This window comes from Zeugodacus cucurbitae, chromosome 6, assembly GCF_028554725.1.
Source record: "Zeugodacus cucurbitae isolate PBARC_wt_2022May chromosome 6, idZeuCucr1.2, whole genome shotgun sequence".
In the NCBI taxonomy this organism is placed as follows: Eukaryota; Metazoa; Arthropoda; class Insecta; order Diptera; family Tephritidae; genus Zeugodacus; species Zeugodacus cucurbitae.
In genome coordinates, this window is record NC_071671.1 from 2580001 (window position 1) to 2606242 (window position 26242).

A 26242-nucleotide genomic window follows, 5' to 3' on the forward strand; every position below is an offset into this window, starting at 1 on the left:
CTCTCTTATTGCCTTATTGATTTTAAGTAGTTTTTGGAAATTTATGAAAAAACTTTGTAGAAATTTGGAAAGTGTGTAAGCACCGGTGAATGGTGCCAAACAGTGGCCAAGCCGGGATTGACGGCCAGGAAGGTTTTGCTGTGCGTTTGGTGGGATTGGAAGGGAATCATTCACTATGAGCTGCTCCCATATGGCCGGACGCTTTATTCTACCATCTACTGCGAACAACTGGACCACTTGAAGCTGGCCATCGACCAGAAGCGTCCAGAATTGTGCAACAGGGAGGGTCAAGTGATTACCACCTGTTCCTGTCCATGGCGAACGCACTTGGTGGTGTAAAGTTGAACTCAAAAGTGGCTTTTGAAAAGTGGGTGTCCGAGTTCTAAGGAGAGGGCTTCTACGAGGGGGTATTATGAAGTTGCCATGTAGAATCGAACGAAACGGCGCATGTTTGAATCCGTTCACTGTAACATTTTTTTTATAAAATATTGAATAAAGAGCAAAAAAGCGGAAGGGAGATATTTACCAACCTAATATTTAAGCAAAATGTATGATACCCCCTTCAAATACATTTCTTTGGCCTTCATATTTGACATACTTTCTTTATAAAATATCTATATATAAAAGTATGTAAAAACAACAAATCATATATTTTTATATAAACACCATCCATCCATCAGTACTCAACATTTCACTTTAGACTTGTGAGTACAGCACTTATGTTGTCAGCAAAGAAAATTTACAAGAACTACAAAATGATTTTAAAATGTATTCTTACTTGCTTGGATTGAGACAAATATGATTTTGCCATATTCATTTTTTTTGCTATTTCCTTCTCATAATATTGATATACTCAGGATGCAACGCTGAGCGTGGCCATGACTTCCAGCAGCCAGACAACCGCAGCGCTTGATTACTTTTACTTGTTATGCGCGGGGAAAAATGTACCGCCGAGCAAATACTCACAACACTATCGCAAGCAAGTCTGTAATACAAATGTTAAATTATTTTTGTTGTTATGATTACTTTTTGCGGCACTCATTGTAGGTTTAAGCGCGTAGTTTAAGCGCCATAGCGGCACATTAATGTTTTATGAATTCCTTATATTGCCAACATTCTACACAAGCACACACATTAAGGAAGCATTAATGTAAGTCAAAAGTGGGGGATAAAGTGTTGCCATGGCGCACTCAAGTGTTGCAACAATGCGTAGTGGTAAAAATATTGTAGAAAAACTTAATAAACTGAGACATTATTTTACATGCCATATACATAAACAATTGTCTGTGTGTGCTTATTGTATATGAAATTCCTCGCACACATTTCAACATAAATCCTTGCAACATAGCAGCACGCCAAGGACAAGCCAGCATATATTTGCTGATGTTGCAACACGGCGTCTGACAGTGTCTCGCCATACACTCAGCCAGCCCACCAATCTCTCTAACAGGTGATGGATTATGTACTTGTACATCTATGTGTGGCACTGGCATGTTGCACAATAGCGTGTGATTTGATATTGAAATGTTGCAACATGCTGTATAAAACATTGTATTTGTATTGACTTAAATGCATCGCTGATGCGTGTTCATTCATTGTGTTGACTTTTGCATTCATATTTTTGTTGTTGCGTTATTGCATTGTGTCATTAAAGTTAGTTGCTGTGACAGACAAAAATATGATAAAAAGTGCATAAGTTAACTGAAATTTGCACAGAAATGCATGAGTTTTGTGGTTTAGTTGCTTTAAATATAAAAAAACATATATTTTTTATTTTTTAAACTAAATTTAATTATATTGTGATTAAAGTCATTTGATAAATATATATGCAACTATTTATTTGTAATCAAAAATTTGGTTTTTTATATGAATTAAATTTTTTATAATTTAAATTTTTTTATATTTTTTTACTTTTTTATATTTTTTATTTTTTTCATAATTTCTTTTTTAAACTTTTTGCATTTTTTTTATTTATTTTATAATTATACTCTCGAAACAAAGTTGCTAAGAGAGTATTATAGTTTTGTTCACATAACGGTTGTTTGTAACACCCAAAACTAAACGAGTTACATAGATATACCAACGTGATCAGGTAAAGTCCTCTCTCGACGAACAAAAACTAAACTCTACAAGTCCCTCATCATTCCCGTCCTACTTTATGGTGCAGAAGCGTGGACGGTGTCAACGTCCGATGAGACGGCACTAGGAGTTTTCGAGAGAAAGGTTTTGCGGAAGATTTATGGTCCCTTAAACATTGGCAACGGCGAAAACCGCAGAAGATGGAATGATGAGCTGTATTGCTGTGTTGTTCGACCACATAGACATAGTCCAGCGAATAAAAAGACAGCGGCTACGCTGGCTGGGTCATGTTGTTCGAATGGACTTCACTTGGTACTACCAATTGGCGCCAAACTGCCAAAAGGAGAGATGCGTGGCGTGCTGTTGTGAACTCGGCTATAACCGCGTAAGCGGTTTCAACGCCAGTCAAGAAGAAGAAGTCAGGGCGACGAGGCGAGTCAAAATCCGAACGTCTGTCTGTCCGTCGGTCTGTGCAAGCTGTAACTTGAGTAAGATATCTTGATGAAACTTGGCACACTTATTTCTTGGCACCATAGGAAGGTTGCTTTCGAGAGTGGACAAAATCCGACCACTGCCACGCCCACAAAATGGCGAAAACCGCAAACGCATAAAGTGACATAACTAAGCCATAAATAAAGTTATAAAAGTAAAATTTGGTATGAAGGATCGCACTATGGAGGGGCATATTTGGATGTAATTTTTTTTGGGAAATGGGCGTGGCCCCGCCCTTACTAAGTTTTTTGTATATATCTCGTAAACCAATGAAGCTATATAAACCAAATTTTCGGCAGTCGTCTTTTTTAGCCACTTCTTAATACAGTCCAAAATGAAAGAACTCTGATAATAACCACGCCCACCTCCCATACAAAGGTTAGATTGAAAATTACTAAAAGTGCATAAGAAATGGCAGGTGGAAGCTACACTCAGATTTTTTTACAAAATGGAAAATGGACGTCGCCCACTTATGGGTCAAAACCCATATCTCAGGAACTACTCGACCGATTTCAATAAAATTTGGTATATAATATTTTCTTGACACCCACCCTGATGACATATGTGGAAAATGGATGAAATCGGTTTACAACTACGACAACTTCTCATACAACTCAATTTTGAATTCCATCTGATTCCTTCACTTTATAAGATATACATTAGGAACCAATGAAGATAGCGAAATAAAAGGTTACATAAAACTGTCACGGATCATAGTGACATCACTTGTGAAAAAATTGTCGAAATCGGACTATAACTTTTCAAGGCCCCGGATATCGAATTTGAAGAACTCACCGAAAATATCGGCAAATCTCTCAGATATCTTAACTTAATTTAGAGGAAATTTTTTTCTTATAATAGTGTGTCTCTGTATCAGAAATGCTTAAAATCGGGCCATAACTTCCCCGAGCTCTCATATAGCTAATTATAGGATTTTCAAACATACGACGGGCTTAATAGCTTATTAATCGGCTAATTATTGAAATTTCTTAGCCAAATTAAATGAACATACAATCTTAGATATAATGTATATTGGTGATGAATTACCAGGAATTACCTCACCCTATAATGGTATATGATGATTTTCGTTTTTCTATTTGACTTTATACCGAATATATGGGTCAAATTGTGTGTTATCTTAATAATAATATAGCAATAAATTGCGAGAGTATAAAATGTTCGGTTGCACCCGAACTTAGCATTTCTTTACTTGTTTTTTTTTTTTAATTTTTGCATAATTTATTTTTTAAGTTTTTTCTTCTGATTTTTTTTATATTTATTTAACGCCACACACGTTAAACACTTTATCGCTTTAATTATAGCACAACAATTATTTGCATTTAGCAGCGGAAAAAACAACTGAAATACAATTACAATCAAACCGCATTGGTTTGACCATAATAGAATTGTACACTAATTAACATAATACAACAAAGTGCTTAGCGGATACTTAGGTAATTACATGTGCAGTTTGCATACTAGTAATTAAAGTAAAAACTATTAATATATGCTAAAATAATATAATTAATACGCTGGTATATGTATATATCGCTTATACCTTCATTAGCATCAACTAAAGCTAGGTGTGTGTGTAGTTGCATGGCTGAAGGCAAGCATATGCAGCTGGTGTAAATTTTTGGTAAGCAATTATTTTAATTAGCGCATAATGGCAATAATATATATGGCAATTGGCATGAACGCTTGCGATAATCATTGTGACAAGCCCCGTTGAACGCCCAAGAGTGCGCGCGAATGCACAGTGGAAGTGTACATACTGATTTGTCAAATATATTTTAGCTGTACATATGTATACGTAGATATCTATCTTAGACCTAAAAGACCGCGATATTTGGTAAAAAAAAATAATTTCAATAACCTCACATTTCGAAATCAACAATTTTGTTTAAAAAAAAAAAAATTATATATAAACAAAAACAGTTTGCCTGCAAAGAAAATACGCAATTAAATACAAAAAAATTTAAAATCAATTCAAAATAAGTTAGTTTTTTCATTATTGGTTTTTATAATTTTAATTTTTTTTTTAATTTTTTAGATAAATATTTTTTATAAATAATATATGGCAACCCTATTCAAATTTAAAGTATAATAAAGAAGCATATATTTTCAGCGAAATTTCGACATATTTTCACAACAAAAATTGCCAATTTCCCAAAAGTCGCGTCAAAAAATAAAGCAACACAAAAAAGTTTAGCCTACTTTAAGGCGCACAATCAATACAACCACTTTAATCTGCAGAAATTATTTACAAATGTGCACCATAGTCAAAATACACCGAATCTTGTCAGAAAATTAATTATGAATATACTAAAATCATTACTTATTGAAGCGCTTAGAGGCAATATGTAATAGCAGAGAAAGTTTTTGGCAAAGCAACAACAACACCATTTTGAGAAAATAATAATAAATACATATGTATATATGCGAAAATATATATACTAATTCTTAATAGTTAACCAACTTTCGTTTGAGACATCACTCGCCATTAAAATGAGAGAGTTCATTTGCAGCACAACTACTAAAGTGTATGACTTTTGTCAAGAGCAGTAGATCCTTATCAGTTGCTTCGTATTGACTTTGCGATTGCTCATAAATTATGCAAAAACTCAACTGACTGTACGTGTAACCTTGAATTTAGCTGCGTCGATACACATTTAATAATTCTTATTTCCGTTTATTAAAAGCCGCAAATCAAAATGTCTGTGAAACTCACACACACCGACTTGAAAGACTTGATATGCAATGGAACTAATGATGTGGAAATGTGCTTGAAAAAATTTATTTGAAAATATTCATTAGTTCTTTGAGTGACATTTCGTATTTTTGTGAATTTAGAGATAGGTTGACAGTAAGTTTCAGCATATTTACAGGCCATATGGATATAGTGTATGAGACATATAAAAGTGTCCAGAAGTAGTTTCTTGCAAAGATAATTTTTAACTTAATAAATATACTTAAACTTTCGCTCAAAAGAATGAGAGTAAAAATTTACCTTATATCAAATCATAAAAATGGAATACGGAACAAAATTTCTATATAGTTTCTCAATTATTAATACAATCAAAGAGTATCAACTTATTCATAGAGTATGGACTACAACTTTGCTTTCAACTTTTCCAATAGATGTCTTTAGGGTCAAGCACTGGTCGATTAAATCGATTAAATCGTTGTATATCGATCTTGGACATTTGTGTCAACATTAACGCAACAAAATATTTGTAGAGATCTGTTTGCATCCCAAACTTTTGCTCAACTGAAAATGTTACTTTTTGAGCCGATTTCTCGACATTTGTTGGAAATTTTGCTTTTCTTTTTTAATTCCATAAAAAGTGCGGCTGAGGCTCATCGAATGCTTTTGGATACGTACTGAGGTGAGGCTGTCCTAAATGAAAGAACATGTTGCGTATGGTTTCAACGTTGGTGATTATGAAGTCGAAGACCGGCATGGTGGTGGAAGGGAGAAGATTTTCGTAGATGCTGAATTGGAAGCATTATTCGACCAAGATGCGTTTCAAACCCAAGAGGAATTGGCCGAATCGTTGCAAGTGACACAGCAATCCGTATCAAAACGCCTCAAAGCCATGGGGATGATGCAGAAACAAGGAAACTGGGTTCCTTACGACTTGAAACCAAGAGATGTCGAACGGAGCTTCTTTGCATGTGAACAGCTGTTTCAAAGGCACAACCGAAAGGGATTTTTATTCGCATTGCAACTGGCGACGAAAAATGGGTCCACTACGATAATCATAGGCGAAGAAAGTCATGGGCAAAGCCTGGACATGCCTCCACGTCGACGGCAAAACCGAACATTCACGGCGCCAAGGTAATGCTCTGCATTTGGTGGGACCAGCTGGGGGTGATATATTATGAGCTGCTAAAGCCAAGTGAAACCATCACAGGAGATCGATACGGAACGAAATTGATGCGTTTGAGGCGAATACTAAAAGAACAACGGCCACAGTACGAGGAAAGACACGATAAAGTCATTCTCCAGCATGACAATGCTCGGCCTCACGTCGGAAAGTTGGTCAAAAAATATTTGGAGACGCTGAAATGGGAGATTTTACCCCACTCGCCGTATTCTCCAGACGTTGCTCCATCTGACTACCACTTGTTCCGAAGTCAAAAAATCGACTCGAAAGATGAGGTGTTCTCATCTGACAGCCTAAAGAACTGACAGCCTAAAGGTATGCTTCAAAGACATTAAATTGGTATTTTTCCAACTAAAAATTAAGCAAAGTAGCTTGTAATATGCATAAATATAATTTATAATATACAAGTGTACACAGCTTACTGCCAAAAAGTATTATATAACAACACCAAATAAAGTTATGACTGCAAAAATCCAAACGCCATGGCGTATACGCAACACCGAAACCGCCCAAAACTGACACATCAAATATTGCAAAGTTTTTTTGTTCAATTGTCAGTGCTCAATATGTATTTTTATTTAAATTCATTGAAATTGCAATTATTTACTGTAACTATTTGTAGTTGTTGTTGAGCAAACAAAAACATTAGACACGAAAAGCAAAGCAAATGCGCATACAAAATGTGCAACTGCTCAAACTACCGCACGCAAATCGGCAACATATTGCAAGCGAAATAAATGCAATTTTTTTTAATTTTCAAACACACGCATACATAAACATGCGTGGACATGTTTGTGTGCACTTGACATTTGTAACGGAAAGCACGTCAATAACCACACTAAATTAAAATTCATAATTGTGTGTGGGCTTATGTGTGAGTGCGGAAATTGCGCCAACGCGCGCATATGTTCATTGCAATAGTCAATCCAATATTTGTGTCCAAATGTGCACCATATTTGCCACTACTTTTTACAAACTTTATACCTACATATATATGTATAAATATTGATTGCTGCATGCATTTGTGTGGATGAATTGTCAAATTTGGACATTATTACACAGCAAAAAAAAAAATAAAATAATAAAGTTTATGCAAATGTTACAAATACGCTAACAACATGTATGCGCATGTATTTGTATTGAGGGAAATAGGGAAATTATCATTTCAACTCAGTGGTGGTGGACAAACAATAGGGACTTCATCCCTACGTGCCCAATAAGCCAGTATATTTTCCGAAATAATAACCGATTGTCAATATTTTTGTTATATAAATAGTCAAAAGCAAAAGTTAACGTTTTTTATGATTTTTTAAACATTTTTTTTTTTAATAAAATCCTTTTTTTTTATTGTTTGAAATGATATGTTAACATGACAGCTAATTAAATAAGTTTTACTTATTCTCCATATTCAGTAAAGAGTGATATACAAATTATTCATACGAGTTGCGATAAAAACATAACGGAACATAATTGTGTTCACAACCCAAACCCATAATTGTGTTAACACAACAGTCTTCCTACAGACCAATAAGTCTCTTACCCTGTCTTTCCAAAATGTTCGAAAAAGTTTTACTATCAAAAATATCTCCTTTCCTCCACGAAAATAATATAATACCAACCCACCAATTCGGGTTTCGTGCTAAACATGGCACAGTAGAGCAAGTGAATAGAATTACAAACGAAATCAGGAAGGCATTCGAGCACAGAGAGTACTGTTCAGCAGTTTTTCTCGATGTAGCTCAGGCGTTCGATAAGGTCTGGCATGAAGACCTTTTATAGAAAATCAAAAACGTGTTACCTTACGATTTGCATAAAACATTGGAGTCATATTTAAGAAATAGGAAATTTACAGTTAAATTAGCAGATTTCATATCAGAAGAACGAGCAATATGGGCTGGTGTACCTCAGGGCGGTGTATTAGGCCCTACTCTGTACATTATATATACAACAGACATTCCAATAGCTAATAACGTACTGACATCAACTTTTGCGGATGACACAGCCCTAATAAGCCGCAACAAATGCCCCATAAGAGCATCAAGAGTATTACAGGAGCACTTAACTTGTGTCGAAGAATGGCTAGTCAACTGGCTTATAAATATTAATGAGCAAAAATGCAAGCATGTTACATTCTCGTTAAGATCGGAAACATGCCGGACAGTTAAAATAAACAATGTGCTAATACCCCAAGCGAATGCAGTAACTTATCTTGGGATTCACCTGGATCGAAGGCTCACGTGGCGGAAACATATAGCGAGTAAAATAACATGCATGAAGTTAAGAGCAGCCAATTTAAATTGGCTTTTAAACAAAAATTCTAAACTTAGCCTAGACAACAATGTTCTGTTACACAATGCAATCATAAAGCCGATTTGGATGTATGGTATTCAACTGTGGGGTGCGACCTGTGCAACCAACATTGATATAATTCAGAGATTCCAATCTAAAATGTTTAGAACAATCACGGGTTCACCATGGTACATACGTAACGAAAATATCCATAAAGATCTTGATATTCCTATGGTAAAGAAGGAGATAGAGGACAGTAGAAAGAAATATATTTCTAAACTTCGTGAACATCCAAACCCTTGGGCTAATGCTTTGGTACATTCCTGCAATCAAACACGTTTAAAAAGGAAAGATCTACCAGCCTATTAGAGAGCACCGTTCTACCAAAGCTTGTTTAGTTGTAAATAGATTTAAGATTTTATAACTTATTGTTAGGCTTTAAACAAAGCAGATTCAATAAATAAAGAAATATGTATACAAAAAAAATAATTGTGTTCAAAAGTCCCAAAAATTGTTTTTTTTTTTTTTGTTTTTATTATGTTGTTGATATACCTGCTTCTGAAGTACGATACAATTTTCAGTTTGTAATCATTGCTTACTTCTTATGTAATATTCTAAAATAATACTGTAACGTTGGCTCCTTATATGATTTCGCCGTATATAACTCCATGTGACTTTTTCTTATTTCCAAAAATAAAGAGAACCTTAAATGGCCATAGGTTAAAAAACATGCGAGAAATCGAGTTTGAGAAGTATTTCGACGATTGGAAGGAACATAAGTAAGTGAATAATATTGAATGGGAACTTTTTTGATGGCGATAACATTAATGTAGACGAATGAATAAAAAATATATGTACCGTATATATACCGTATATGTACTGTATATACATATATTTGGAGTAGGAACCGCTAAGCGATTATAGCCGAATCCACCAGAGCGCGCGTCTCGTTCCGCCTTTTTGCTTTTTGGTGCCAACTGGAAATACCAAGTGAAGCCAGGTCACTTTCCACTTGATCCTTCCATCGGAGTGGAGGTCGTCCTCTTCCGCGACTTCCTCCAGCGGGTACTGCATCGAACACTTTCAGAGCTGGAGCATTTTCGTCCGTTCGGACAACATGACCTAGCCAGCGTAGCCGCTGTCTTTTTATTCGCGTTGCCAATGTTCAGAGGACCAAGACGCAAGATTGCGCAAAACCTTTTTCTCGAAAACCTCAAGAGTCGTCTCATCGGATTTATGTCATCTTCAGCGCCATACAACAGGGCGGGAATAATGAGGGACTTATAGAGTTTGATTTTGGTTCGTTAAGAGAGGGCTTTACTTTTCAATTGCCTACTCAGTCCAAAGTAGCACCTGTTGGCAAGAGTGATTCTGCGTTGGATTTCGAGGCTGAAATTGTTATTGCTGTTAATGCTGGTTCCCAGATAAACGAAATTATCAACAACTTCAAAGTTATCACTGTCAACAGTGACGTGGGAGCCAAGACGCCAGTGCGCTGACTGTTTGTTTGATGACAGGAGATATTTCATCTTGTCCTCATTCACCACCAGACCTATACGCTTCGCTTCCTTATCAAGTCTGGAAATGATATCGATACCATCGGCGTACGCCAGCAGCTTTACACTCTTGTAGAAGATTGTACCTTCTCTATTTAGCTCTGCAGCTCGTATTATTTTTTCCAGCAATAGATTGAAGAAGTCGCACGATAGTGAGTCACCCTGTCTGAAACCTCGTTTGGTATCGAACGGCTCGGAGAGGTCCTTTCCTATCCTGACAGAGCTTTTGGTGTTGCTCAAAGTCAACTTACACAGCCGTATTAGTTTTTAGAGGATACCAAATTCAGACATCGCGGCATAGAAGCAGCTTCTTTTCGTACTGTCGAAGCCAGCTTTGATTAGTACCTCTAATATTTAAAAAAAAAATTAATTTATGCTCATAACGGTTGTTATAGAGCTCAAAGAGCCATCAAATAAGCTTTACTGAATCAACAAACAGTTCAACAGATTCAAAGTTGTGATTCCTTAGCACTTCTTTTGCGGAAACTAATATATTTTATTACTCGATGGCTTGGTTATAAGCAGAAAGCCCGACAACTTCTTCCAACCATTTGTCATATTATATTACCTATATATATACATATGTTCTAATGTTCTAAGTCATTTCTAAATTAAAACTATTACAAGCTATCCCCCAGCAGAAGGCTTGCTTGGCTGATTGAGAAACCTACAAACTCTTACAAAACACTTTACATAACAGTACCTTAGTTCGCTCTTACCGCAAATTGCTTAAACATATGGAGCACACATACATTCATGTATTTATATATATATATGTATAGCTGTAAAAAGTAAGCGATGTAGTTGCATTTGTATTACGAAGCACATTAACATGTTTACAAAGTTGTTGCGTGGCGCTGTGTACCCAATCCGCTCAAAGTTGTAAGTTTTGTGTCGACAATTTCCAATCAAACACACCAACGTACAAACAAACAAAATTACACGAATGCAAACAATTTCAACGCTTATGCAGACACACACACACACAAGCATACCATATAACCAAAGACATATACATACATATATATACAATAAATCAATGCAAACATATCACCGAATATATGGAGCTGTAGCTGAATGTCTGAGTGTCTGTGTGCGAGTTTCAGCAAATACCGTACAAGCAGATTTGGTTGCATTTAAATCAAATTAAAATGTTCGACTACTTGTCAAGGTGGAGCGCAACACAATCAATCGTCTTACGACTTAGTTGTAGATGAATATATCGAAGGAGAGATAGCAGCAATCCGCTTAGAGGCTGTTACGTAGCAGCAGCAACAGCAGCAGCACCAGCGTAGGCGTGTAGTAATAATGAGTATTACCAAGAAGCAGTGGAAGAAAGTATGTAAGTACATGCACATGTACAATGTTGTTGTGGCATGCAACACGGAGGCAATGAACTGTAAAGGGAAGAAAAAATTAAGCTGCAACTATTCATTTGCGCAACGCATGAGCAATCCGATATGACTTAAGAGCAGGAGAATTGTGGCTTAGGGCCTAAATGTATACACACTCCTTTTTCTTAAGAAAATTCTGAGTTTCTCCATCAATTTTATTTTCTTCATCTTCTTAAACTTGTTGTTCTTCTTCATACAGTTCATTATTGTGATGAAGGTGGGATTTGTAGGTTTCACGGTTATCGACCTTTTGCCATAGAAGTAACGTAGATAGTTTAGTTGGTAGCGCATCGTTTAAGACTGCTTAATGAATGTCTGAAGTCTTCTGATAGCAATCTTAACAATTTAATAGCAATCTACGCCTAAATATATGCTTGATTTTAATGGATTCAATCCAGGCAATCTAGAACTAGAAACTTTTCGAAGCAGATCACTACTAATGGAATGATTAAAAACGAAATTAAATCAACCTGAAGTCAGTTAGGAAGAATTATTACCAACCTGGATAGAAACCACGATATTAAAAATTAAAGAAAGCACCTTTACTAAAGCTGAAACCGGAAAACATAATACCACACCATTAAACAGCTTAGTTTCGAAGACTTCCAGAAAGCGCTTCTCACAGAAATTTTTATTTGTCTTTTTTTATTTGTTTTTTGTCCCGTTCAAGATTGCTTAAATGAATGAATGGCTGGAGTTTTATGATAGCAATCTGCGCCTAAATGTATGCTTGATTTTAATGGCATTGTATGGATTTTAAGGCAATCTAATCTACAATCTTTTCGAGGCAGATCGCTACGGAAGGATGATTCAAAAGAAAATAAACCCAACTTGAAGTCTGTTAGGAAGAATTATTACCAACCTGGGTTGAAACCCCATCCAAAACATTGTTTAAAATTAAAGAAAGAACCTTTACTAAAGCTGAAACCGGAACACATAATACCACACCATTAAACAACTTCGTTTCGAAAGCTTCCAGAGAGCGATTCTCACATAAATTTTTATTTTTTTTTTGTGCCCCGTTTAAGACTGCTTAATGAATGCCTGGAGTTTAATGATAGCGATCTACGCCTAAATGTATGCTTGTCTTTAATGGATCTATCCACGCTAGAACTAGAAACTTTTCGAAGCAGATCACTACTAAGGGCATGATTCAAAACGAAATAAAACCAATCTGAAGTCAGTTAGGAAGAATTATTATCAACCTGGGTAGAAATCACGTGTAAAACGATATTAAAAATTAAAGAAAGCACCTTTACTAAAGCTGAAACCGGAACACATAATACCACACCATTAAACAGCTTCGTTTCGAAGACTTCCAGAAAGCGCTTCTCACAGAAATTTTTATTTCTTTAAATTTTTGTTTCTTAAAAACTTAGTTGTAATTTATCAGCGAGCTCTAACACACCGCTAGCAAATTGGCTTACACCAGCACCTTGCATGGATTCGAGCAACCCAACGCCTGCCATAAGCCCTTCCCTTGCGGCTGTAGATACTCTTCCATTGCTTGCATTTCCTCCAACAAAAACTCCAGCATTTTCTGCCGACGCAAGACCTTCAAGGTGGAGCGCGCAATGTACATTTCCTTTTGCATCGGCACCAGAATGGCCAGAATGCCATGCGTTGGCGACGGGCCAGTGCTGTCCGAATGATCCAGTTTATTAAGGAGCGTATCACTGTGAACGAATGCCGTAGCCATTGTTTAGAAATCAAACTTAAATGAATTGTTTACTTACACCTCTAAAACATCCATGATGTTGGTTCAAACTATTACTGTTACTTTTGGCCGAATTAGCGTTTTACAATAAAAAAAAAATCAATTTCAAATTTTCTGCCAGCTTCTAATGATTGATTTCTGAAAGGTGACTATACATATATAATTTTTTAACATAAAAATTAAAATCAAACGGTGTTTATTTCAAAAAGTGCATATATTGTTCTTAAAAATACACCAACAGCATAGAATTATGTATGTAAATAGAAATCTACGAGCATTCTCATTGAGGTTTTTTCGCAAATTAATTAAACTAAGTAAAAATGCTTTGAAAGTCTTTTGCTTGTGTGAAAGCAAATATATGTAAATATAAAAAATAACTTAAGTCTAAGAGAGCGAGAGAGTTCTGTTATTTTCCTATTAAGTATAAAAACACACCGGTCCCAATTCGATGCGGAACTGTTGATTAGCCTCGCCAACATCTCTGATTTTGACATCGACAATTGGCAGCCTCTGTGGCTTCTCAGTTTTATAGGTGATGACAGTTTTAGCCCATGCGTTCGAGCGATGCTAGAAAAGCAAGCAGAAAATGTTTATTTTCCACAGTTGATTAAACTCTATATCACTTACCCTGCACTCGTCACTTTCAGCCACATAACGCAGCCGCATTGGACCCTTCGGTGTGAGCTCAGCATCATTCCACGATAACAATTTCAAGCCGTTACTAAAATCAACAAGTACTTTCGTTACTAAACATTTCAGTTTGACCGAAAAATCTCTTCTTACCGATTCCTTGTTTCATCCGCATCCAAATAGCCGATGGTATTGCGACAATTGAAAGTGATCTTCTGTGTAGCCTTAGCCGATAGCAATTGCAGGAAGCCCAATTGATGTGAGTCTGTTTTGTATGTGATTTTCATGCCTCCTGGCATTTCACTTAACCAGGTTTCGCGTTCGGCCCCATTATAGCTTAGGTTAGGTGTTTCCTGTGGTTTGGGCAGTATACATGAGCCACGTGTTTCACGATCACAATAGACCAGTATAGCATCACGTGGGTCCGCTTCATTCGGATCGATCCAATATTCGCCTGATTTGTAATCAGGGTAGGCGGCAAAAAGATCACGGCAAGTTTTAGCCGGCGCAGACTGTTGTCCATTTGGTCGACGTAATCTTTCGAAGGATGCCTTTAAGTGTTCGAATGCTTTGATGACCATGGCTTCTTTCTCTGCCTCGGAAAGCCCTTCTGGTAGTAGATTTGGTTGATCACCTTGAAAATCTTCACCTTTCGTTTGACCTTGACTGAGTAAAGCAGTGAGTGCAGCAACATCGTATCCCACCGATTCGCCTGGTAGACCTGGTGGTCCAGGTGGACCGGCCGGACCAATAGGTCCTGGCTTTCCTTCGCCTCCATTATAACCACGTGGACCTGGTTGACCAGGTGGTCCAACGGGTCCTGGATTGCCATCACGTCCTTGTGGACCACGCATTCCCATTTCTCCTGCTTTTCCTGGTTGTCCGGGCACACCTGATGGTCCCACGTCACCTTTGAGGCCTGGTTGACCTGGCATACCTTGCAAACCAATAAGACCACGATGACCCTTGATACCTTTTGGTCCTGGCTCTCCATGTTCTCCCTTTGGTCCCTCAACACCCGGTGGACCAGGTTTTCCGCGTAAGCCTTGTGGTCCTTCAACACCAGGCAAGCCCATGTCTCCCTTTAGACCAGGTTCGCCTTGTAAGCCTAATGGTCCCATAGCACCCGGTGGTCCGGGCAAACCAGGATTACCTGGTGGTCCAGGATTGCCTTGTTGCCCTTGTGGTCCTTTATCACCGGTACGACCAGCAATGCCTTGTGGACCTGGTTTTCCAGGTGGTCCTTCAGGTCCAGATTCTCCCATTGGTCCTGGCAAACCTTGAGGTCCTGTAAGGATCACATATTTTATATATGTAGTAGCAGTATTATCATTTATTGGCAATTTTTGTTGAGAAGCGAGTGGTAACGTACCTTGCAAACCTTGCGCACCAGGGGCACCGTCTTTGCCTGGTTTTCCTTGAGGGCCTGCTTCACCAGCAACTCCTCTTAAGCCACGCAAACCTGCAGGTCCTGGTGGTCCACTTATACCCGGCATTCCGCGCTCGCCAACATTTCCAGGAGGACCTGGGTTACCAGTTGGTCCAGGTGGTCCGTCGTTACCTGTTTCTCCTTTTTGTCCCTCCAAACCTGGTTGTCCTTGTAAGCCTGGAGAACCAGGATTTCCTGGTCGTCCTGTTTCACCTGGATTTCCTTTCGCTCCTGGAAATCCTGCCACACCAGGTAACCCTTGACTGCCTGGTTGTCCCTATAATATAGATCATCAATTTATATGTATCCTTCAGTATTTAAAACATTCTTACCGGTGGTCCTTGATCACCAGGTCTTCCTGGTAAACCACTTAATCCAGGTTCTCCTCTTAATCCTGGTTCACCACGTGCTCCTTTCGCACCGCTTAAACCTACCGGACCTATTGGACCCTGTTCACCCGGAGGACCATGAGGACCTACATTCCCTTGTTCACCTTTTATGCCCATTAAACCACGGTCACCCTTTGCACCAGGTAATCCTGCTATACCCGGTGCCCCAGGAAAACCAGGTGGACCCTGTAATCCAGCTGGCCCTCTTTCTCCAGGGCCACCTGCAGCGCCTTGCTCTCCTGGAGGTCCTGCATTTCCAGGCTCACCTCTTTCTCCTGATTCACCAGGTGCTCCTGGCGGTCCCACTATACCTTGAGGTCCACGATCGCCAGGACGACCAGGAGGTCCTTCCGGCCCAAACGGTCCAGGGCTACCGCGTTCGCCTTTAACCCCTGATGGTCCAGATAATCCCCTGGGCCCAGGTAATCCCAACATTCCTGGCGCTCCAATATGACCTTTTGCACCAGGTTTTCCAGGGAGTCCCTTAAATAAGAAGAATTTAATAAAAAAATGCGAATGAATTATGTAAATAAAATTCTTACCGGTTGTCCTTCATGTCCTGGTACTCCGGGCTCACCACGCTCTCCTGGAGTTCCGGGTTGACCAACTGGTCCTCTTTCTCCAGGATAACCACGCTCTCCACGCACTCCTGCCGGACCTACAAGACCCTGTGGTCCTGGCGGTCCCGCCGAACCGTCTTTTCCAGGTACTCCTGGATTACCAGCAACACCTGGGAGGCCTTGAAAACCTCTTGGGCCAGCACTTCCTGGCTCACCACGTTCACCATCTTGACCAGGAGGACCACGAGGACCTTGAGCGCCTGGTAAACCATCTTTTCCACTATCTCCATGAGGTCCTTGTGGGCCTGGGGGACCTGGCTCACCGTTTTTACCCGGTTCACCTGTAAAACCTTTATCACCAGGAATACCCATTGGCCCAGGCATCCCCTGCAATCCTTGTGGTCCTTGTTCACCAGGTTTTCCATCCGCACCAGGTATTCCTCTTTCACCGACTGGTCCAGTTTTTCCAGGGGGACCAATGCGGCCAGTCAATCCACGTAATCCTTGAACTCCTGGCACACCAGGTTGTCCTACGTCACCAGTACTTCCTTTTACACCGGGTGGACCCTGAATTCCGCGGTCCCCTGGAGTACCCTTAGGTCCAATCGGACCATCTGGACCTGGTAACCCAGATAATCCTTGTGGTCCTCTTTCTCCAGTCGGTCCTGATGGACCCGTGGGTCCACGCATTCCTCGTTTACCACGTTTTCCTTCTGGTCCTACCGTTCCTGGTAAGCCGCGAGGACCTGGTTGACCTGACTCACCTTTTATGCCTTGATCTCCTACAAAAAAAAGTTGGTTCACCATTCAGTTTATAAATCTTGAAAAAGATATAATTGTTTACCTTTATATCCTCGTTCCCCTGGTTGTCCAGGCGTTCCCTTTAAACCAGGCTCGCCGGGGCTGCCGGCTAAACCATCAGGACCTCGTGGGCCAGGAAAACCTTGTGGACCTGCTATACCGGGAGCACCCATTGATCCTTTATCGCCGTGTAAGCCGTCTTTACCGGGCGGACCAGACATTCCAGGCTCCCCTGCAGCACCGGGACGCCCAGCTTCACCTCGTGGACCTTGCAAACCTTGATCACCTTTTGGACCGGGATGTCCCCAATCACCCTTTGCTCCAGGACTTCCAGGAAAGCCCGGTGGACCAGGTTTTCCAATGGCACCAGGCTGTCCAATTGCACCGGGGTTACCATCTAAACCTCTCACACCTGGCGGGCCTGGTGGACCTTCACGACCACGTTCACCACGTGGACCAGCAGGACCCTATTCAATTAAAATTGCATACACTTTCTTACACAACAGATTGTAATATAACCCTACCTGTGATCCTATAGGTCCAACAGCGCCCATTGGACCTGAGCTGCCCTTCTCACCTGGGGCACCTTGGTCACCTTTTGAGCCATCAATACCAGGCAAACCATGATGTCCTTTTAAACCAGGTATACCCGGCAACCCAGGTAATCCTCGTGGACCCGGTGTACCAGCTGCACCTTGTAAGCCAGGCTCACCATCCTCACCAGGTATACCATCTTTACCCGGCGCTCCCGGCAAACCACGTGGTCCCATCAAACCTGGTGGACCCTGTGCGCCTGGCTCACCGGGCTCACCGCGCATACCTTGAAAACCTTGAGGGCCTGACGGACCTGAATTACCAGGTGGACCACGTGGACCCACTGGACCAACAGACGATTGTAAATATTGGAATTCCGGCACAAATGGTGGCGAACTGGGTCCTTTATCAGAATTAGCATACTCAGCGGCCAATTGTTGGTGATAATAGCTCATATCTGGTATTGGACCAGGCGCGCCAGGATTACCAGGCACACCAGGAACTCCCGGTGAACCAGGATTACCGCTCTCGCCAGTACGACCTTGCGCACCGGGATAACCAGGTAAGCCGCGTTGACCAGTTGCAACACCAGCATATGGATTCTCTTCCGCCCGTGGATTTACATTCCGCTCCGTCGTAGTCGTCGTGGTGGTAGTCGTTGTTGTTGGTGTTGGCGGTGTTGATGGCACTTCCTCGACTGGTACACAATGTGTCGGCTCACGACAGATCACCTTGCCCTCCGTACATGAGCAAGGATGTGTGCAGCCATCACGTTCGCTAGTAAACTCATCACCCTCACGATACCAATTGCCTTCGTAAATGCATGAGAAGGGACCGACTACATTACTGGGTGCATCAACATTTGCAACAACGACCGGATCGTGGGCTGTCGATGAATTGGAAAAGTAAATTATTTATTAAGTGCAGAAAGTTTTGCACAGTTTTGCAAGTTCTGCAAAACTTAAACAATCCTACCTTCCTGGTGGGTATCAAATCCATCGGGACCGCCTACATTGGCATCGGCATCTTGAAAAAGTGAAAGAAGGAAAAATTAATTAAAGCAGATGTGGTTGTTTAGAACAAATAGGTCTTCAGATCTGGTCTACAATTTCAAAAAAGCTCTCATTCAAGAATCTCCCGTTCCCATCTCTTCTTTGTGCCACAGCAAGCTTTGTACTTGAAATAGGTGTACTGTACTTATGCTGCCGACATGCTTATCAATGGAATCTGTTATTTTCATTCAATTTGCAAATCTTATAATTCGTCACATACGCACTCACTGCGCTCTTAACAAAGTCAGCGTGCGCCCTAATCGATTTCACACTCACTTCAGTGGACCCATTCAATTCTGCGATATATTGCAGTAGCGGCATACTCATGCATGGCGTTTCATTTATGATTTGCAGATGTACGCTTTTCATGCGTCTATTTGACACATATTTCGCATAATTCCCTTTTTGATTTCGTTGCAATGCGAAATTGTCTTATTTATGTATTTCAGTTGCAATGAAATTTTTATTGTTGTTGTTTTTTTTTTTGAACATGCAACAAGCAGAAAAGTTTGCTACGCTCCAATTAGCGCCAAACGAGGTTGCCAGGCGAGCAATTGAAATTGAATGGCGTTGTCAGTCATTAACAGTAAGCGCGTGTGCATGTGTGTCTCCATATGTTGCATGAAGAGATGAATAAATGAAGTTCGACAGACGTCAATGGAAAAGATGTCAGCAACTAATGAAATCTCTTGTAATTCTTTTTCGCACATAAAAAGATTTGATTGATTTCTAGACAGAACAACGCATTCGCTTTTTATCGACTACATATCTATGTTAATACTTTTACGAACTTCACTTTTATCAGATCCAGAAGACGGGGTTTCATTTTCGTATAGATGGCCCTCGAAAGGAATGATATTGCATTCTTTAATGAACCTAAGCTTGATGAAATGCTGATTGATTTCCCCTCACAAGCTATTTCTGAGACTAATAATGTTTGAAGGATCTACCAAGGGATCTTCAGTCGAATCTGGGAACTGTACTCAAAGCATATATGAAAATATTGACCTTACAATCGTTCGTATCCTCGATAATGACTTCGTTCACTTCGGGGCTCAGCACCGTCTTCCAATCCGAAGCCCTTGGCACTTTTTCAGAGAGCGAGGGGCTGCTTAAGCTTCAAGCTCATAAGAAGTTTTCAAGTTCTAGCTAAACTCATCAAAATAATGATTGAAATCCCTCACAAACTATTTCGGGACTACTTATGCTTGACGAATCTATGATGGGATCTTCAGTCGAATCTGGGAACTGAATGCATATCTGAAAATATGGACTTTACAATCGTCCGAATCCTCGATAATCAGTTCAATCATTTCGAGTCTCACCACCGTCTTCCAATCCTAAACTCAAGTTATTTTTTAAGAGAGCGAGTCTAAGCTGCAAACTCATGAGAAGTTTCCTTGCTCTGACATAGAAAATAGTAAAGTAACGAACACCAAATTGTCATAACAAAGTTCACGGAGAACCTTATGGGCTCCGTGGGTTATCTTCATAAGTTTTGATAGCAAATTGGTTAACTTTAAACAACAGTAGATACGGAGGGGCTTTCTTAAATACACACAATTCATAAAATAAGGTAAGAAACTGTGCTAAAGTTCGGCTCTAGCTGACTAGCTTTCATTAAAGAATTTTAAGTATCTTAAGTTTTCTGGATAAGCGGGTTATACTTTGGGTCTCATAAAAATTCGTCGGAAAATAATCGTCCGAATTTTATAATTCCGGAATATTACCACATAAACAAAAAAGTTTGTCAGGATTTCCATTGAGCTCCCTTAATTTATGCATAAACTCTCCTCTCCCGCTACTCACCCACATCCACATCCTCATAGTTGTTGTAATCGTATGCATCGAACTCATCGGCGCCCGGCAAATCGGCACCAGGACGTGGTTCCTCCGCTTGCGGTCGTTCAATAAATGGTTTCCGTGGTTTTTTCAATTTTTTCGTGCGCGTTTTCCGCTTGCCCACATGAGCGCCCGCAGAATTCTCGGCCAAAGCGCACTCCAGCAAAACGCATAGCACAAATGCGAGGCAAAGAAGACGCGAATATTTATATTTCATTTTTGGTTTTCGATTTTATCCGTTGATTTCCTTTTTTTATATTTTTTGTGTGTTTGAATCGCGAAAAATTCAAAATGCTGCAGCTTTAGTATTCATAAAGCCATTTGCTGCATCATAAACTGTACGGAAGAGTGGATAAAAACAATAAATAAAGGAAGTGAATAGGAAAAAAACAACAACAACACATAAGCATAAGTTTTTTGCGCGCGATCACTTTGAATGACAGGATTTGGATAAGCAAACTGGTGACAAAAACAACTAGCAACACAACAAAAATGGCCGGGGCGCGCTGCATAAAAAACTAAACGCCGAAAAAGTGAAATTTAAAAGCCAAAATCCGCGACACGCTTCAACGGGCAGCAGGCAGCAGCGTCGCCAAGCGTTCGATTCACATTGCGCTGCAGTGGCCGTGGAATTGGGTCAACTGGGCAGTTGGTTGGGCGGCGACACGTTCGCCAAAGTGGACTCGTTGCAATTCCAGTTTTTGCTGCCACCGCTGCTGCCGTCATTTGTTTGAACAAGTTGTACGCGCTGCTTGACGCTCCATGCATACCAGCGCGTGTGTGTGTGTGTGTGGCGTTGTCTGTTTTCTTTATGGCGCTAAAAACAATTGGTGAACGCGACACGTCCCCATCGCAACAAAATTCGGTTGCTCTTGTTAGTGTTTTTCTTTTTTTTTTTGGTTGGTGCGCCCAAATCTACAGTAATCTCAGTTTATTTGGGCGAGGTCATCAACTTGGATTGATAAAAAAAGCGTGTATATATGTGTGGACCGTTAGAGCAGTGGCACAAAAAAGTCAGCTTCAGCTATTTTTATTTTCATTATTTTTTGTTATTAATTTTTTTCATAAATCTGCTGTGTGTTGGTTTGTGTGTCCGTGTGTGGCGTTGTTTAAGCTTTTTTTCCGTTAGCATAGCAGGCGCCCTGCTTTGGGTAGCGTGGACAGCGCTGGCGTGTTATCAAACCGCAGCGTACTAAATTCATATTCACACCAATGCGCCATATATATAAATGCTGATTGCTGCGCCACTTTTAATCACCGAAATTTGTTGCTTTGCTTCCGATTAAAAACGTTTTGGTGTGTGTTAAACGTTTTCTAAAGTTTTTTTTTGCAGGTAGAGTGTACATACATTGTCATTAATTAAATATTAAATCACAAACAAAAAAAAAATAAATGAGATAATTTCGAAATGTTTCCTGTTTGCTCGCATTAGTGCTGGCGTAAAAAAATTTAAAAAGTAATCGGTATTTTTAATATAAGTAATCATTTTTTTCACATACGCAAAGTAATCGCTTTTTATTATTTTTTATTTTCAAATACAAAAGTAATCGGTTTTTACCTAAAAGATAAGTAATCGGTTTTTCAAGTAAATTTTGATTATATTGAGCTTTTTATGATGCCAAGTTTTTTCAAACGATTCTAAAACCAAACACTTAAAACAGAATACCGAGTACCGAGTACTCACTAAAAATAAAGCACTAATTTAACAATTGTGTATCTACAACAAAGATAATACTACATCATTTATAAAAAAATCAGAACAAATTTTGTAGCCGGTTACTCACAGTACCAAAACAGTTACTTTAATATTAATAATATAATTTTGGATAAAATAAAATCATTAAATTTTCAACAATAAACCAAATACCAAATGGAGAAATCAAACACTTTCTAATAAAAATTTAATTCATTGGTTATTGCCTTGTACTTATTTTACAGAACCGGTTACTTTTCATAAACAACTGCCAAATTTATATTTATTTTAGTTTTAATTTTAATAAAACAATTTGTAAAAGAGCTAATTATTGTAAAATATATCCAAACTAAAATAGCACTAACGATTATTCGTTACTTTTATTTTCCAAATATTTTTAACATTTGCCCACATAAAAATACAGAAATCATTTGGTAGTGGAAGCATATAATTGAAAAACGTTACTATATATTTTTTAAACTGGTTACTCATGCAAAAATTGGTTACCCATGCGTTAATCGGTTACTCATTTCGAAAATGGGTTACTCATTTCAAATCTCTTGATAAGAAACAGTTAAATTTTTCAAAACATATATATTTTGCAGCATTTTGCCTGTATTAATTCATTTATTTATTGAGTAACTTGAACCGATTACTTTAATTGTTCAATCTAATGAAAATTTTAAACCATATAATTTTTGGATTCATTTCTATGGAATTTTTTATATTCAAAAATATTTAATTAATTTTTGCTTTTCTTAAAATTTTGTTTTCTAAATGAATAATATTATTATTTTCGTTTATTTCACAATGGTTACCCGGTTCATATGTACACATCACTACACTACTCCACACCACAATGTGCATGCGTAATTGCAGACTAGTTTCATCAATATCATTGCGTAACTTTTTCGTCAGCACATTCAAAAACATATTATTTTAATTAAAATGTCACTCTGAAGCACAAAACCATAATTTATACGCCATAATTTTTTCATAATCAAAAACTAATATCCGGTTGGAGCCGTATTAACGCTTATATAAGCCATATGCTACATGCATTTCCCAACACACACACACACACATAAATATAACGGTATTTTATTTATAGCCACATTTCCGGTGCTATTTTTGCACAGATTTCAATCGATTTTTTATTCAAAATAATTGTATTCTTCCCATTATTTTGTCTGCTATATCCTGCACATCCTTTCGCTATGCATTCACATCAAACCAGCTGCTTGGCCTACTGACCCCTTTCATAGGTTTAGCTGCCCTCACATCCGTTCTGCACTCACTTCACTATGTATTAACACTATCTTTCTTAAGCCACAAAACACTTCTGCTTACCCGAGACCGAGACCAAACGAAAATCAAACGAACTGAAGCGTTTTCAAGTCGCGCTTAGCCTTTTATAGTTTTCGCCGATAACAAACTGTATTTAAAAAAAAAGAAGCCCGAAACTGAAATCTGAAAAGTGAACTCAAGAATTCTTCAAGTCACAACTCAATTGGAGAGTTATCAGCAGCGACCGACAAGCGGCCACCATGCCAGCACTATCTGCAACTATTTCACAGTTTCATTTGCCTCGCATAAGAGTACGTATAAGAGCTAGGCGCGCGATCGTCGCAAGTCTGCAAAGGGAGAGCGCAATTTCTAATTATGTTCTGAGCATTAGATTCTAATCTTTTGCGTGTGGCGCACAGCACAGTTCTTTCATCGCCGCTCTGTGCCGGCGATCTTCTTGCGCTCTCAATGGCAGCGCGCCGGCTGATAAGCAGCATCTCGGCAAACCGGCCGGCCGGCTGGCTGAAGCGTGGCTCTTCAGCTGTTTCGTTGCTTCGTTTCGGTTTGTTGATATTTTTGGAATTACAGCATCTCATAAAATTATCATAATAACACTTTAATAATAACGCTTTGATTATCAAATATTTAATTTATGTAGTTGTTGTTTTTGTTGTGCATATATACCAATTAAGGTTAGTGGATTACTGATAAGAAAGTGTTCGGAAATAAATAAATGTGTATTTTTACAAAAAAATTACTGTTATATTTACGAAATTATTATGATTTTAGACTCGCCTTCATTGAAAATTGTTCACTAAGCCAGTCTTAAGTACTGATTAGAATTGAGGAGCATTAAGAATTGATTAGATTTCTAAAATTGAAAATAAAAACCGAAACGGAAGTGCTATAGACAAAGCTTTTGCTAAAACGTCACACATTTTTTTAAGTTTAAAGATGGCTTCTTTTGAAATATCTGAAAAATTACTCTGTCTAGATTGAGGTTAGGTTTCAATCTATATCTGATTTCTTAGTAGTTCTCATGATGACCGAGAACTCTTGAAAATGTGTCTTATGTATCCATAAACTCCCTTGAACCCATCACAAATCTAACCCATTACTTCACCAGTTTGAACGTGCATCAACCTTAAGCTCGCAAAGATGGAAAGGAAGTCTTAAGACGTATTATTCCAAACAATTTCGACAGCTGACATCCTTTACGATTTTTAACATTACCGCGAAGACGCTGTGGGCGAAGAGCTTTCAAAACCTTATAAGAGTACCTCATCCTAGAAAGTCGCCTGTGCAATCGGTGCTAGTTATCAGCGCTTGCAAAACTCACGTGAAGCTCAGCCATTCAATTGTAAATCCCAGGAATACTGTGGAGCTCTGACTTGTCCGACGTCAGGGTTCTTCAGCTTTACAATTCCGGCGATTACGCTAAGACCAGACAGCTAGTTCAGCCTGTCTAATCATGAAGTAAATTTGACATTTCTTTAATCTAATCACAGATCTTTTAATTTATAGCAATATTTTTCAGATAATCTTACTGAACATATGTGTCCTATTATAAGCCAAATCAACTAAGCACTATTTCATCCAAATCCATACACTTTTATGCAATATTATATATATAAAGGGGTTTCGAAGATTACCCAATCTATTTTCGATAAAAAAAATTAATACTGATTAAGTAATACACCAGCCTAGTTTAGTAACTTACATCTTCTACTTGTAGTAAAAACCATTGCTAGGAGCACAACAACTGCAACAATAAAATGTTGCTTCAATCAAACCTCATCAAGCAAATACCGTAATTAGACATCTTCGAAACATTTAGTTATTCTATGAATTATGATACCGTAACACATTTCGAATATCGTAAGCATTAAATTTCGTAGTTCACAATATAACTGCGTTCCACAGTCATATGCCAGCATTTTGTTTCAAATACTCTACGCTTTCGGCTTTCGTGTTATAATGTTAATGTGTATGTATTTGACCACCCCTAGCGCTTGCAAGAGGTATCACGTAAAAACGAAATTTATAAAATTCAGTTGTATCGTGTTGCTCAAGCGATTAAGTACATTGAAGTAAAGAAATATGATTTTTTTTTTCTAATTTTTGGGCGAAGGCTAAATTAACGTATATATTTCTAAGTGAAAAGGTGTGTCTATGGCTTGAAAGAAATATTTTAGTCTAAGAGCTGCGACATATACACGACCATCTTAGGTTTTAAGGCGATTATTTAAAATGACTAATGTACTAAAAATTAATAAATTAAATTATTTATATCTGGCATGTAAAAGAACAGCAAATATTAAATAATAAAAAATAAAATTTGGTAGAAAAAATAAAATATATATAGTATTTAGAATATTGTATATCTACGTTTTGGATAGAAAAAAAATTATTAAATTCTGATAAATTATTATAAATATTTTTCCAATTAATTTTTTAAAATTTTTTATTTAAAATCTTAACTTTGAGAGCATTGGCGCCTTAAAGTAGACTACTTATCAAGTGAGTAGAACATTTGAAAGTGAAAAATTACATTATTTAAAGTATACATTTAGGCAAAAAGTTATTTTTGAACTAAACAAAATATTTT

The 26242-nt window shown here is 38.5% G+C and overlaps 1 protein-coding gene across 3 annotated transcripts; it reads right to left on the reverse strand.

The window, feature by feature from the left end:
- Positions 1-13002: 13002 nt before the first annotated feature.
- On the reverse strand, positions 13003-23854 carry LOC105215636 (collagen alpha-1(I) chain). Of its 3 annotated transcripts, none has more exons than XM_011189653.3 (12): positions 23698-23854; positions 20622-20990; positions 18736-18786; positions 17751-18646; positions 17270-17693; positions 16408-17207; positions 15809-16348; positions 15420-15753; positions 14201-15335; positions 14045-14138; positions 13437-13984; positions 13003-13376 (listed from the first exon to the last, which is right to left on the reverse strand). In XM_011189653.3, the coding sequence occupies exons 2-11, from the start codon at positions 20869-20871 to the stop codon at positions 13835-13837; spliced, it is 4674 nt and encodes a 1557-aa protein (XP_011187955.2). In that variant the 5' UTR covers positions 20872-20990; positions 23698-23854; the 3' UTR covers positions 13003-13376; positions 13437-13834. The 3 variants fall into 3 exon arrangements, with proteins under 3 accessions (XP_011187955.2, XP_011187954.2, XP_011187956.2); XM_011189652.3 differs by having other exon boundaries at positions 23602-23744; XM_011189654.3 differs by having other exon boundaries at positions 23646-23734.
- Positions 23855-26242: the final 2388 nt, after the last annotated feature.